This window comes from Rhinoraja longicauda, chromosome 9 (assembly GCF_053455715.1).
Source record: "Rhinoraja longicauda isolate Sanriku21f chromosome 9, sRhiLon1.1, whole genome shotgun sequence".
In the NCBI taxonomy this organism is placed as follows: Eukaryota; Metazoa; Chordata; class Chondrichthyes; order Rajiformes; family Arhynchobatidae; genus Rhinoraja; species Rhinoraja longicauda.
Window position 1 is genome coordinate 52,123,537 of NC_135961.1, and position 15,657 is coordinate 52,139,193.

General features: G+C 40.7%; 1 protein-coding gene across 1 annotated transcript in view; it reads right to left on the reverse strand.

Annotated features, from left to right (window-relative positions):
• Nucleotides 1–15,657, reverse strand: part of col12a1a (collagen, type XII, alpha 1a) — a 241,698-nt gene that overhangs the window by 171,687 nt on the left and 54,354 nt on the right. Inside the window, exon 12 of the mRNA XM_078405469.1 lies at nt 10,819–11,091. Coding sequence (XP_078261595.1) covers nt 10,819–11,091 — 273 coding nt within the window. The remainder of the gene's footprint in view (nt 1–10,818; nt 11,092–15,657) is intronic.

Genomic DNA, 15,657 nt, shown 5'->3' on the forward strand with positions numbered 1-15,657 from the left:
ACTATTCAGCAGCATCTTGCCCAGAGGTTCACAGCACAGTCATTCAGGAAAGGCACAATGAGGTCTCTCTTTACAACTGAGCAATGAGTCGAGCTGCGATTGAAACATCAGTATCATACTGGAGTTTTTTAAATCTATGTCTTTTTTTGCTAATCTGCTGCTTCAGTCTTTGCGATATTGTGCCAAATAATAGGTCAGTTCCCATTTTTGCACTTGGGCCAGATTTCCCAATGGGTAGATAGTTGATCCAAAATAATAACTAACCCGACTGAACCCAGGAAAAAGCATTTATGTTGAATTTGTACCTAAAATAATGTGTGTAATGGCTCCAACCTCCAGGCAATAGTGTTTCAAAGGTTGCCATTGTAATTTTTTCACAAGTTTACACTTTACTCAATGAATACAAATGCATCTGTTTTATCCCCTGTTTATTACATGACTGCTTTGTTTTCCTTTCCCTGGAGTCTTCTGACCACACAAAGCCCAGTTTATGTTGACTTTGTAATCAGTTGGAGGGAGGTGTTATTCCATTGAACTCAAACTAATGCACACTATCAGCTTGTTCCATGCGTGCCACACAATAACCCATCTCACTTCCCTTTACACCTGAACAAATATAAGTATTTCCAAATCTCCGTTATCATCTCCATATAAACAGTTGATATTACTAACGATAAACTTTTCTGAAGTTAAATGTTTAAGCAAATGAGGACAGGAGGAGGATATGTGGACATTTCCACAACCAGCACATGAAAAGGCACGATGGAGATGTTGATGATCAATGTCAGCCAGAAACGGCAAGTAAATGATTCGTCTTGATATTCCACTGATATGTTTACCATCAAAAAAGTCTCCCTTCCGCCAATTCGGTTTACTCCAGAGGTAATCAATGGGTGGAGTGTGCTGGATGCAGAAAAGGCTTTGGTGACTGGTGACATTCCATTTGCAGTATGACATCTGAGCTCTAGGATTAGTTGCACCTCCCAGCTATTTCAGTATAGTTACAGTGCTGGTGCATAACTGGCCATATGTAAAACTGCCTGTGTATATGCAGTGCACAAAAGATAGGACAAATCCTGTGAACTTCCACCCCATCAGTCTACTCTCAATCTCAATCATCAGCAAAGCGACGAATAGGATTATCAATTGTGCTATCAACTACCAGTAGTCCTATTAATAATCAGTTAACTGATGACCTATATAGTGCCCATCCTACCTCCTTAAGAATCCCGTACAATGCACTACCATCTATCATTTTAAACCAACACCCACACCACCAATACTGCACCACAGCCTCTGTGCAGTTTCTTAAAGAAATACTGTTTGGGTCTCTGTCATAACCCAGGGAACCCCTGTATCAGCAAAAGTCTTTGGTATAATTCAGGCAATTAATGAGGTTATCAGGCTTTTCATCAGCATTCAAATCCTGAAAATTAACGAAATTAAAACTATTAATATGAGAACGATCTTTTGAGTTTTGTTGGATAAAATAAGTAGAGTCTGTCTCTGCTAACAGAAGGGCAGTAATCAGAGGACACACATTTGTGACTGGCAACAAGAATGGGACAAGAGATGATACATTTTTTTCACTCATCAAGCTGCAATGATCTGGAATGCGATGCCTAAAGGATTAATGGAAGCGGAAATTATTTGATGAAAATTGCCTTTGTAAATTATGTAATGTTTTGACAGATGATTATTTCGCCAAAATGATTTTTTTAAAATGTTTTTGTGGTGCAAGAGCTGAAGCAATTTTTTTTCCATTAAAACAAGTTGTATCGAGTTTGGAATATGTAACAAGAATGGGTTTGGCTCTGTCTTAGTCCTGAAGCTCCCATACAAATTTTATTCTAGAGTAGTCTGCCCCACCTGTTTAAGTTTCAGGGAGGGCTTTATGGGTCATTCTGGTAGCACCAATTAACACAAATGATATCCATCCAATTTACATAACCTCATTACTCAAACTCAAAGCAGCTCAGGCACCAATGAATTTGAATCTAATCTTTCCCACAGTCAGTATGATGCATTGCAAGGAAACAGGCCCACTGAGACCATACGAACCGTTAAGCATCTATTTATATTAATCCCATTTTATTCCACCTGCATTCCCATCATCTCCCCCCAGATTCTACCACCCACCTACACATTGGGGGAAATTTACACTCACATTTTAGCCTACCAAACTGCACGACTTTCGAAGAGGAAAGTGGTGCAACCGGGGAAACCCATGTGGTCACGGAGAGAACATGCAAACTCCACACAGACTGGAAGTCGGATTGAACCTGGGTAGATGGAACAATGAGGCAACAGTCATACTGCATGTTGTCACCCATTTAATACAGTACCTCTCTGAGTTTGTAACAAGTGCCATTACTTTTACTTCAATCAGTAAGTTTTGGAAGCTCAGGGAACCCATTTAAAATTTAAGCTGCATCAGTACATAAGGGTCTGAAGAAGGGTCTCGACCCAAAACGTAACCCATTCCTTCTCTCCTGAGATGCTGCCTGACCTGCTGAGTTACTCCAGCATTTTGTGAATAAGTACATAACACCACATCATCACCTGGACAGGATAGGTATTTGCAGCCTTTCGATACCAACGTATTGTGCCTAAATACAGTATATATCTGTAATCACTCTTAAATCCTCTGCATTTAATTAATTAACCTGATCTTTCCGAAAGCCGTCCACAAATTTGCTTTTGACTTCATATCGTTGTATAAGAAAGCAATTGCAAATTAGGTTATTTTACATCACTTCCACTCAACTGGCTTCAGCAGTACATGAGCGGCTGACACTGTTGCCAGTTTGCATTATCTCACAAAGTCATGGCCTTTCCCTTATGTGAATGAAACATGTCCAGCTGCACGACTGGCTTAGCTGTTAGCAGTCTCATCTCTGAGTCACAGTGTTGTGAGTTTAACTCCTATAACAGGTTCTTGAGTTCATCTTCTTAGCTGATGTTACTTAACAGTGTTAAAGGTAAATGGGGTTACCTTGAAGATAAGGGCATGGAGCATGAAATAGCAAATCAGTAAACTTGATTTCCGATAATCATAAAGTTGAATTGGCCAACCAAAAAAGCTCCGGCTGAGTGCAACGATACTATATGAACCAGAAAGTCATGATGAAATTTTAACAGCCAATAAAGATGATACTTGACCCATCCTTTACCAGAGGAATCCTAATCACAAAGTGTTCTATTCATATTGTTCTGTAAATTCCCTCTCTAACCCAAACCTCATTGACAGTGGATGAAATACTGTAATAAAACAACAGAAAACTATCTTCTAGATTAAATGGAAATATACACCTTCTCAATTTTTAATTCATTAATTAAGTTTGTTAATTAATTTGAAGATACATTGAGGGGACTTCTTCAACTCCTACTTCCCCTCCTGTGACATTCTTAATTAAATTATTTCATTAGCAGACTTTGTGAGCTATAATTCTTTTTATTGCTGCGTCAACCATGTGTGTTACTTGTTGGCAATGAATAATGTGCACAGATATTTGGATAATTGTGATAAGCCCAAATGTAGGTGTTTATTTAAGATAATATTCAGATAGAAACCATCAGTATTTTAACAATGAATGCTCAGGATGACATAGTGGTGCAGCTACTGGAGCTGCTGCCTCACAATTCCAGTGACCATTACCTCCGATGCTGTCTGTGTGGAGTATGCACGTTCAATTTTTGTAGCTGGATGGGCGTCCTACAGGTTTTGTGCTTTCCTCCCACGGCCCAAAGATGTGAGGATTGGTTGGTAATTGACCATTGTAAAGTGCCCGAAGTGCACAGGTGAATAGTAAAATCAAAGGGGCAATTATGGAGCTAAAGAATCTGAAGTTGTACAACACAGAAATGGGCCCTTTGGCTCAATTCATCAATGTGGTGCTTATCTATGCTAATTCTATTTATCTGCATTAGGCCCCTATCTTTCCACACCTTTCCTGTTCCCAGAGGTGCTGCCTGATGGATTTTTAACTCCATCACATTCGATTATTCTGTTATTGCACTTTATTTTTTAATGCACACTTCAGATTACACTTCAATCTTTACGTTATTCTGCTATTTTGCATTTGCCATCGTATTGATTGTTGTACTTATTGTATTTATTGTTTACCCCTTAAAATTCAAGCGAACCGGGAATTTTATTGCACCCTGAATCTGAATTTAAGTGCCTGTCCTGATGCCTTTCAAACATTGTTGACGGGAATGTTGGAAGGGAAAAGAATTAGTGATGAGTGCAGGATGGGCGTAAATGGTTGGTGCAGACTCAGTAGGCTGAAGTGCCTGTTTCGATTCTCTCTGACCTGTGCCTGAATTCCCACAATGCAGCAATCTTGCTTTGACTTTTGGAGAGTTCTCACTATGCTATTAGTCACCCTGTCATCCTGGCTGGAGTTGATAAGCAGTGCACTTTTGAGCAATGCTTTATATCAATTCCGATCCACACAAATCCATGTTAATTTTTAAATGCATTTTTGTCCGCACCAATCTAATGCTTGAGCCAGGATAGGAGGCACGTTCCAGGAATGTTCCAGGAATGTTCTCAAAAATTAACTACTGGCTGTTTTTTGATTTATTTGACATAAGGGGTAGCCAAGTCATATTTCAGTTACTGATACAATCTTGGTAGCTTAGAAATGTAATCTCAGTAGGCTGTTTTTTATCAGTCTAATTGAAAATTGATTTAACCTAGAAACCAAAGACCAACTATTTATAGAGTCAAATGACACAGAAAAAGCCCATATTGACCATCAAGCACTTATTTACACCAGTTTTAGTGTCATCTCTTTTTTAAAAATCCCCTTCTATTCCCCGCATCTCCCTCCCATGATTTTACCACTCACCTACACACTACAAGTGCACAAGAATATTTAGGTCCTCAGTTACTGAGGTGGAACCAATAGTTTATTAAATAAAAAGTTTCTTCGTACTTCAGCAAATAGCTTTTGAAAGTTGATATTATACGCCTTATAAATCACTTGCTCGGACTCAGCTGGAAGGATTTCAAGACCTTGGAGAAATACAGTTTCAATGGATAAACATCATTTATATGGATAGGAGATGAAACTTGACTTGTATTGCTTTAGGTCGGAGATTGGAAGGTGATCTCCCTGTGATTAATCCCAATTGACATTGTTCTCAGACATGTTCAAAATGATGAATGCTTTTAATGGATTCAATAAGGAGAAATGTTATTCCCATATAGATTACCATGGGAGATTTAGCAAAACTGGCAACAAAACTAAAAGGGAGAGGTGAAGAAATTGTTTTTGTTAACAGATTGTTATGATTTGATTGGAATCCAATTTTTGATATTTGAATAATCTGCAAATATAAGGTAGATCCAAAATTTTAATTTCTGGCCGATGTATCTTAAACTGATCCCTGCCAGTGGCATAAGGATGTTCAGGGCAATAATTGAATGGGCTTGTGAAGAACAATCCCAGGAGTCTAGGATTAGAGCTTGCTTGAGTGGATGTCAACTGGATACTGAACCTGGACCACCAGTGATGGTCCCGCTATTGATTCTGACACAATTTCTGATTTAATCACATTGTCGCCAATATTCAGGGGATGTGGCAGGATGCTGGAGGACACTGAAGTGTGAGGTCCAATTTAATCCCCCCTCCCCCTTCAATTTTATGCTCTGCTGCATGGATTGCAAGATAGGAAGAAGAATCCCATGGAGCTTCCTCCCTAGGGACAACATCTGCCAGCAGAAGATGAGAGAAACAGAGGAATAGAGTGGAGGAAGCAAACCAAAAAGTCTTGAATATCACTATATGTGGTGTCTTGACCTTAGTGCTCACCCACGTGTGAGTGAGTACATTCTATCCACAGGGATGTTTGTTTTTTTCTGACGCAAGTCAACACCAACATCATTGTGGCTTCTGAGATGAACAAAGGAGAAAGGAAATTGGAAATTCTCAGCTGTGCATCTGTCTAAGGGAATGGCAGCTGTGGGTAGGTGGTATCGTGGGGGGGCCAAGAGGAAATGAGATCAGGATTGTGAGCAAACCTGATGGGAGCCAAAACATTAAAAACAATATCTGTGACCATGTGGAACAAGCAAATGTTCAGATCATGTCCCATCCCACATCTAATATGTTAACCCTCAACGATGAGTGACCAGCCCATCACCCACCATGCCCACTCAGCAACAAAACTAAAAATGAGAAAATCCATTTGGTAGGAAGGTTAGCCTCCACTCTCATGGAACTTTAATATTCTTTTAAAAATATTTTGTCTGCTGAGCTCGTTAAGCATCGACTATTCCCCCAGGCACTTTCCATTCAAACTCTGATCGACAATGCTGAAAAGCTGTCATGGTTTCCAGGAACATTCTTTAATCTGATGAATTTTGGCATGAGAGTACAAGGTAATTGCACACCCCACACTGTTGTGACAGGACCAGAGATATTTATTTTATCCAGGAGATTTATATACACTTTGGAATAGTGGAAAATGCACAAAGCTAGCAGTTTCACATGCCCAGTTTTCATGAAAGTAGAAATTTGGTCACAGTAGCCTGGAGACGAGATTCCACTTGCTTCAGATAACGAGGTTGCCACATGCCATGTTAGTAGTATAGAATAATCACGGCACCAAAATGTGAGGGAAATCATATAGAATATTTCTTCCTCTCTCTTCAGCCAGTCTCAAAACTTGTACTGCCAAACTACAATCATGCTATTTAAATAATGACACAATTATTCCGCTAAAATGGTGCAGAATGTGACTCAGTTGGAAGCGCATCTGCCTCCAATCAGGTACTACATTTCTGGCTAGAACCACTTGCTGCATGAAAAATAAAGTCACCACATCTCCCCTTTGGTTTCAGTGTCAATTGTTTTCAACCTTTTTCCTTTAACTTTTCTAACGTTGGAAACAAGATTTCCCTAATTGTACAAACCTTTCAGTAACTTGAACATCTCTATCACCTTTTTACATCATTAGCTGGTCTAAGAAGGGCAATCCATTCTAAATCTTGAGTGATCACACACTGATTCTTTTCAATCTCCTAATCTGAAGGAATAGAAGCTAGGTTTGTCTATGTAAATTAAATCCAAAGCATTGTTATCTTCTGGTCAATCTGTTGACCTAGATTGGGTCTTGACCACCAAGATGGACAAAGGCAGCAGATGCAGGAGGAACACCCAAAGGTTTCCTTCCAAGTCCTGCACCATGTGGCTTGGAAATATATCACCATTCCTTTATCGTCACTGGGTCTACATTCTTGAATTGCCTCAAGACCCTTCTTCAGACTGATGTCAGGTGGGCAGGACAAAGGAAGGATATAGGTGGAGACAGGAAGATAGAGGGAGAACTGGGAAGAGGGAGGGGAAGAGAGGTATAGGGGAACTATCTAAAGTTGGAGAAGTCAATGTTCATACCGCTGAGCTGTAAGCTGCCCAAGCGAAATATGAAGTGCTGTTCCTCCAATTTCCAGTGGGCCTCACTATGGCACTGGAGGAGGCCCATGACAGAAAGGTCAGACTGGAAGTGGGAGGGGGAGTTGAAGTGCTCAGCCACCGGGAGATCAGGTTGGTTGAGGCGGACTGAGCGAAGGTGTTGAGCGAAACGATCGCCGAGCCTGCGTTTGGTTTCGCCGATGTAAATAAGTTGACATCTAGAGCAGCAGATACAATAGATGAGGTTGGAGGAGGCCATTAGTGGGCCAAATGGCCTGCTTCCCTGGAGTAAGACACTATGACCTTATGTCTCCACAACTGACTAACTTGCTAGGCTTGTCAAAGGTAATTACAACTGTAGCAATGGACTACACACACTCAAGTGAACTAGTCTGGCTCAAGGATATTTTTTTACTGATGGCAGAGCTATTTAAAAACAGGAATTCAAATTCTGAAAGTACTACATTGGGATTTCGACACTCAACTTTAGGTTTATTAATCAGGTGCCCAGGATAACAAGCCAATAACATGCCGAGTATACTGCAGTATCATGTTTTCAATTACACTAGCAAAATAAAAGTCACACTTGTGCATCACCTAAGTCCAAAATGTTTACCCACTCTTTTTATGATTTCACATACTAGTCTCTGAAGAAATTGCAATCATTATATTTCTTTTATTATTAAGTTTATCGAATGCTTAAGATGGAGCAGTTAAAAGGGCATGTGACTGTATTAGCATTAGTCACGAGTGAAAAATGTGCAAACTGTTCCATTTTCCAAGATAGCCTTATTATTTAGCGATCTTTCCACAACTTGCAAAGACTTGTTTAGCTCCCGGGAGGTTGGATGCTGGACGCTTTTGGAGCTGTTCTTTGTTCTGCCCTAACAGTTGCAATAAGGAGGGCAATGTTTTGACAGTCTTCTCACACAGAGAGGATTTGCCAAATATAAACCTATTGCAGGATTATCTCTATAAGAAGATAACTGCAGATGCTGGTACAAATCCTGCGGTTTTTATTCACAAAATGCTGGAGTAACTCAGCAGGTCAGGCAGCATCTCGGGAAAGAAGGAATGGGTGATGTTTCGGGTCGAGGTCGGGTCTGAAGAAGGGTCTCGACCCGAAACGTCACCCATTCCTTCTCTCCCGAGATGCTGCCTGGCCTGCTGAGTTACTCCAGCATTTTGTGAATAAAAACCGCAGGATTATCTCTCTTCTGTTCAATGTCCATCTTGAAACAATGGAGGGTGATCTTCCATGATTTTGCAATCAAGTCAAGCCACACTACACCTATCCACATGCCACATGTACTCTGTGTAGAATAATATGACTAAATCAAATTATAATGAGAAACCGTTGCACCATTTTTCCTGTTTTCCTCCCCCTGTGCTCTCTTGATGTAACTATCATTTGCTGAGGTTTCCTTGCTTCTCTCAGAGGGTGGTGAATCTCTGGAATTCTTTGCCCCATAGAATGATGGAGGTAGAATTACTAGAAGTAATATAGTTAAGTTAAGGTTTTGGAAAGATTGTGGAATTGATGTCTTTGGGGAAATGGCACAAGAGAGGAGGTGAGGTCTGCATAAATCAACCATGGTCTTATTAAATGCAAAGAACAAACTGCTGGAGGAACTTAGCAGATCAGGTAGCATCTGTGGTGGGAAATTGACAGACAACATCTTGGAGTAGGGACCCATTGAAGGTATGAGGGGCTATGTATCCTATTCCTGCATCTATTTCCTTTTGTTTTTGTAGTTACCAATCCTCTTGCTCCAAACTGCAGGATTATATTACAAATCAGTTGATGTGAAGCATGGATCTAGATAATGACCTTCAGCAGTCTATTTACTTTTTATTTAGTTATGGGTACTACCAGCATTGATTAGTAATTCCTAGATGCTAGTCTCATGTAAACTATGATCCTTGCTAAGTCAATTAAGATTCAACCATTTTGGTGATGGACCAGAGTTACTTTCAATCCTCAACCAGCGAATAATGACTGGGATACTTCTATATGGAATATGAGTGAACAATTAGTCACCATGGATTCATAGAACAGAACTGTTCACTTGCAAAAGGAAATGGGATCTTGGTAACATCATCCAAAGAACAACATGCATCTCCTTCAGCGCTGCTTTTAAGCGACAGCTTTGCTCAGCATTTGCTTTGTTCAGGATAAGAAAATATGAACAACTCACGAACAGCTGGGGTTTGAGCGCAATTTGGAAAATGGGATGCAACTGGAAGGCCAAATTGCTTTTTTGTTCCCTGTTCCAAATCTCTCACGTCTCCTGCTCATGGAGACATCTGCAGTTATTTCAGCGTACCCAATTTCTGTGAACCCAAATTTACCCTCTTCCTCATACTCACTCAGTAATCCCCAATCCTTTAATCTCTTTCTCTGTCCTCTAGATTGGTTTTCTGACATAGCTAATTTCTCTCCTACCAGCGATGTTCTACCACATGCACATCCTCAATTCATAGCCCTTTCCTTAGTGGTAAACTGCATGACTTGGCAGGGACAATGGTTATCATTTCCAAAGGGAAATTGTACATCACGATTAACAGCACTACATTTATTCTCCACTTATCTCTCATATGCTGCTTTCCTGCACATAAGCACTGATAAATAATAACTGGGATCTGGGGATGATTTAAGTGCAGTAATCTTATTGCAAAATTTAATTTGTTGTCATGAAGAATAAAGAAGTAATTTAAATGTTTAGAGGCATCCAGGGATAACAAGACTGTCTGGAAATAATTTCAGTGGTTCTTTATCACTTATATGACTGTGGCCTACGAAAATTGGCTTAATTAAGCACTCGATTCTTTGTATATGCTAACTGTAGCTCCCCTTGTAATCTACAACATCTATTATGCTCCTGGGGCCCACAATGCTCCATATTGTACCTGTGTGGCGTTGAATGTTGAAGAAAGAAACTCGAGGCCTATTGAGGGATACACTTGCTCAATTTTTTCCTTCAGTGGCCAAGTAAAGGATGAAAATGTTCAGATTATTTTCAAGTCACTGAACAAGTTGGATACAATTTATGAAAAGATTGGATACGAGTTGGTTGGCCATTCTGAATTTAGGTTTTCTCAATATAGATCAATTATCATGTTGCAGTGACCAAAGATATACTGAAGGATTACCAATGGCTGGCATTAATGTAATGGGAATAAGGATGATTCATGGGACTGTCATAAGGCATGAGGCAGAGTATGACAATATGATTGACATTATCTTTTTTTTCCAACTGCTTTGCACTCACAGAAAATTGTTTCAGCTGAAGATATCTGATGGAGTATGAAGTTTGTGGCATTATTCCACAGAATGATGGTCGTTTCTAACAAAAGTACATTTCTCGTTTATTTATTTTGAACTAAACTGTACCTTCTTTTGTGGTGCCTTCTCCAATCAACGGTTGACCAACCAGCGAACGATATTGAGCCAGAACCTTCACTGAATACTTGGTGTTTGGGAGTAGATGCTGAAGGGTCGTTTGTGTCGTTCTCCCATCAACCATTGTTTCTCTTGTCTCCCAACCATGTACGGGTGTGTACTCCAGTCTATATTGAAGGACGTTACCAGGAGCCGGTAACCAGCGGACCGTGAAACTATCTGTGGTTTCGTCAAAAACCTCCAAGTTACTTGGTGACCCAATTTCTATGAGAGGACAAAGAAAAGAACCATTGTTAAGATAAGGAAAGAAACATTTTGGTTAGATTGAAACCAACAACAAGATCTTCCCTCAAGTCCTGCAATCCCTAGTCAAATGAAAGGGTTGACATGTCAGGCCTAACCTAATAAATGAGCTGTGAATGGATTCCCCAACCTCCAGCAAGCCTCTACTGCATGGTTGCTCTGCTGGGGTATTCTGGCAGTGGAGCACAGTCAGAAGTCAGGCAATATATTCAGGACTACTGCCATTGTGAGGAACTAAAACATTCTGCACTTTAGGAAGAAATGCTGACAAAATGGCTGAGCACTCCCAGAAACATCCAGGACATTTATTGCAGTCTTAACAGTGTTACTCAATTTGTCAGTCGGGGAATTGAGTCGAGAAGTTATATAGAAACATAGAATCATAGAAAATAGGTGCAGAAGGAGGCCATTTGGCCCTTCGAGCCAGCACCGCCATTCATTGTGATCATGGCTGATCATCTACAATCAGTAACCTGTGCCTGCCTTCTCCCCATATCACTTAATTTCTCTAGCCCCTAGAGCTCTATCTAACTCTCTTTTAAATTCATCCAGTGAATTGGCCTCCACTGCCTTCTGCGGCAGAAAATTCCACAAATTCACAACTCTCTGGGTGAAAAAGTTTCTTCTCACCTCAGTTTTAAATGGCCTCCCCTTTATTCTTAGTCTGTGGCCCCTGGTTCTGGATTTCCCCAACATTGGAACATTATGTTACAGTTGAAAAAGATGTTGGTGAGGCCACATGTAGCATTGTGTTCAGTGTTGGTTACATTGATGTCGGAAAGAAGTCATTAATCTAGAAAATGTGCAGAGAAGATTTACAAACATGTTTGCAGGACTCAAGGGCCTGAACAGTAGGGATGGGTTGAGCATACTGGGATTTTATTCCTTGGAGTGAGAAGGCTAAGGGGTGATCTCATAAAGGTGTATAAAATCTGATGGGAATAAATAGGGTGAATCCTCAGAGGTTTTTTTTCCCAGGGTAGAGGAATCAAGTACTTGAGTGCATTGGTGTAAGGTGAGACGGCAAAGATTTAGTCATTGAGCTATTGAGTCATACAGCACGGATACAGACCCTTCGGACCAATTTGCCAATGCTGACCAAGATGCCCCATCTATGCCAGTCACACCTGCTTGCAATTGCCCTTATCCCTCTAAAACTTCCTATCTGTGTACCTGTCCATATGTCTTTCAAAAATTGTTATAGTACCTTTAATAGGCATCTGGGAGGCATAAAGGGTGATAGGTATATGGAATGAGCCACCAGAGGAAATACTAGAGGCAGGTACAATAACAACTTTTAAGAGACATTTGAGCAGGTACATGGATAGGAACATATAGATGTAAGGGTCAACCGTGGGCAAATGTGACTAGCATAGTTATTGCATCATGGTCGGCATGGACGAGTTAGCCGATGAGCCTGTTTCCATTCTGTGTGACTCGATGGCTCTAATCCAAGTATCATTTTTGTGGACACAGCAGCCAATGAACATTTAAGTATCCAAGCATTTGGTATAAACATTTGAAACCTTAAATTTAAATTGAATTAAGAAACATTGGAGTTCAGTATTAAAAATGATTAGGGAATCTTGCAGAACAGGAGGAGGTTGTTCGAACGTCTGGGATCATTTTTTTGGATTCATATCCAGCCCTGATCAAGCAATTAGGTTGGGTCTTGAGGCCTCAACTATTGTCTCAGGACATTACATTATACTCCTGTGCATCTTGCAAGTTAATTTCACCGAAGCTGGCAATATGTTTGAGTAATATCATGCCTGATGACTTTTCCCTCATGATCTAAAAGGTATCCCAGAGCTATAGTTTGTCAAGAAATGCATTGAACTGCTGTGCCCTCGAGTGGTGGTGCACATTACAGTGCTCAATCACTGACAGCTCCATGATTTATGGATGATAATCTAGTGATACATTTGGCAAATATATTTTGCAGACCCCCATGATACTTAAAGCTGGAGCCAAGTTAATGTTATTTGTGTATGAGCCAGCAGAAATGAGTACTTTAACATATTTTTCTTTTAAAAAAACCCAAAAAAGGCTCCATTGTAATTTTTTTTCTTCTCTCTCTCAGAAAATGGATTGCAAGAATTAGTTGTTAACTGGCTAGCTTCAGGTTTGCAATGAAGCTCGAAATATTTGTATAAAGTGACAATCTATCTCTTTCCACAGAACGAAAAGTGCTTTCAGATTGTATTAGCAAGGGCTCTAAGTTAAGGTGTAGGAAGGAACTGCAGATGCTGATCACATCAAAATGCCGGAATACCTCAGTGGGTCAGGCAGCACTTCTGGAGAAAAGGAATCGGTGACGTTTCGGATCGAGAACCTTCTTCAGACTCTCACTCTCGATCTCATTCCAGTTTAAGGTGGAAGGGAATTCACCTAACTTGCTCTTCCAAAATCAGGGTTTTGGGATGGATAAAACATTATGAAGAGAGGACAACTCAAGAAATCTGCAGTAGTACCAGCTTGGGGATAGCTAATATCTAAATTATCCTTAGAAATCTAATTTAATTTTAGTTTTAGTTTAGTCTTGGTGATGTACTGGGGAAACAAGCCCTTTGCCCACAGAGTCTGCGCCGACCAATGATCACCTGTACACTAAATTATGCCAGTTTTGCAACCTAGGCTCTAGAGCAATTTACAGGCCAATTAACCTACAAACCTCCATGTCTTTAGAATGTGGGAGGAAACTGGAGCACCTGGAGGAGACGCACACGGTCACAGGGAGAACGTACAAATTCCATACAGACAGCACCCATATTTAGGATCTAACCCAGGTCTCTGGCACCGTAAGACAGCAACTCTACCACTCTACCGCTGTACCACCATGGCAGCCAATTACCCTTTCAGGCAAAAAAATTCTGAAGAAGGATCCCGACACAAAACATCACTTAACCATTTTCTCCAGAGATGCTGCCTGACCCACTAAGTTACTCCAGCATTTTGTGACTACTTTTTCAGGAACTCCATCCTAGTTCATCGTAACATACTGGCATGGCTGCCTTCATCAATCAGGATATTGAGTACAGGGGTTTGGATGTTGCTTTAGACTGGAGCGACTCGGCTTGTATACGCTGGAATTTAGAAGGATGAGAGGGGATCTTATTGAAACATATAAGATTATGAAGGGATTGGACACGTTAGAGGTAGGAAACATGTTCCCAATGTTGGGGACTCCAGAACCAGGGGCCACAGTTTAAGAATAAGGGGTGGGCCATTTAGAACGGAGATGAGGAAAAACTTTTTCAGTCAGAGAGTTGTGAATCTGTGGAATTTTCTGCCTCAGAAGGCAGTGGCCAGTTCTCTGAATGCATTCAAGAAAGAGCTAGGTAGAGCTCTTAAGGATAGCGGAGTCAAGGGATATGGGGAGAAGGCAGGAACGGGGTACTGATTGTGAATGATCAGCCATGATCATATTGAATGGCGGTGCTGGCTCGAAGGGCCAAATGGCCTCCTCCTGCACCTATTGTCTATTGTCTTTTGTCTATTAAAGCTGTACAAGACATCTGCAAGGCCATATTTGGAATTCTGTGCACAGTTCTGGTCGCCCTGCTTTAGCAAAGATAAAATTAATGTGGAAAAGGTGCAAGAAGAAATTTCCATGAATATTACTGGATTTGAGTTATAAGTGGAGGATAGATAGAACGTAAAACAGTATAATTCAGGATCTGGCCCTTTCGTCCACAATGTCCGCACCAAACATGATGCCAAGACCATCTCTTATCTGCCTGTACATAATCCATATCCCTCCATTCTTGCACATCCATGTACCCATCCAAAAGTTTCTTGAATGCCACCATCGTATCTGCCACCACCACCTCCCCCTGCAGTGCATTCCAGACACACACCACCCTCTGTGTAAAAAACCTGTCCGCACATCTCCTTTAAACTTTGCCTCTCTCATCTTAAACCATCCTGGGAACAAGGTTCTGACTATCTACCCTATCTGTGCTTCTCGTAGTTTTATATAGTTCCATCACATCTCCCCTCAACCTACTTTGTTCCAGCAAATGCAATCCAAGTCTGTTCAACCTATCCCTGTTGTCTAATATCCCCTTCTTTGCACTCTTTCTAAAGACTCTACATGCCTCTTCTGGTATTGAGGTGAAAAGAACTGCATACAACAATCCAAATGCTGCCCAACCAATGTCCTGTAAAGCTGCATCATGAGTTCAGACGAGGTCTTTTTTCCAGGAGGCAGGGGGGTGACCTTACAGAGGTTAACATGATCATGAGGAATGTAAATAAGGTGAATAGGCACAGCCTTTGCCTCAGGATAAGGGAATCTAAAACTCAAGGGCAGAGGTTTAAGTTGAAATGAAAAGAATTTAGGACCGGAGGATACATTTTTTCAGACAGGTAGCGATACATGGAATAAGCTAGGAAAGGACGCAATTATCACATTTAAAAGACAGTAGGACGGGAACATGGAAAGGAAAGATTTTTAATGATACGGGCCTTCTATATTCACTGTTTTCTCCTCTTAATGAAAAGCTACATTGTTTCTTTATTTGA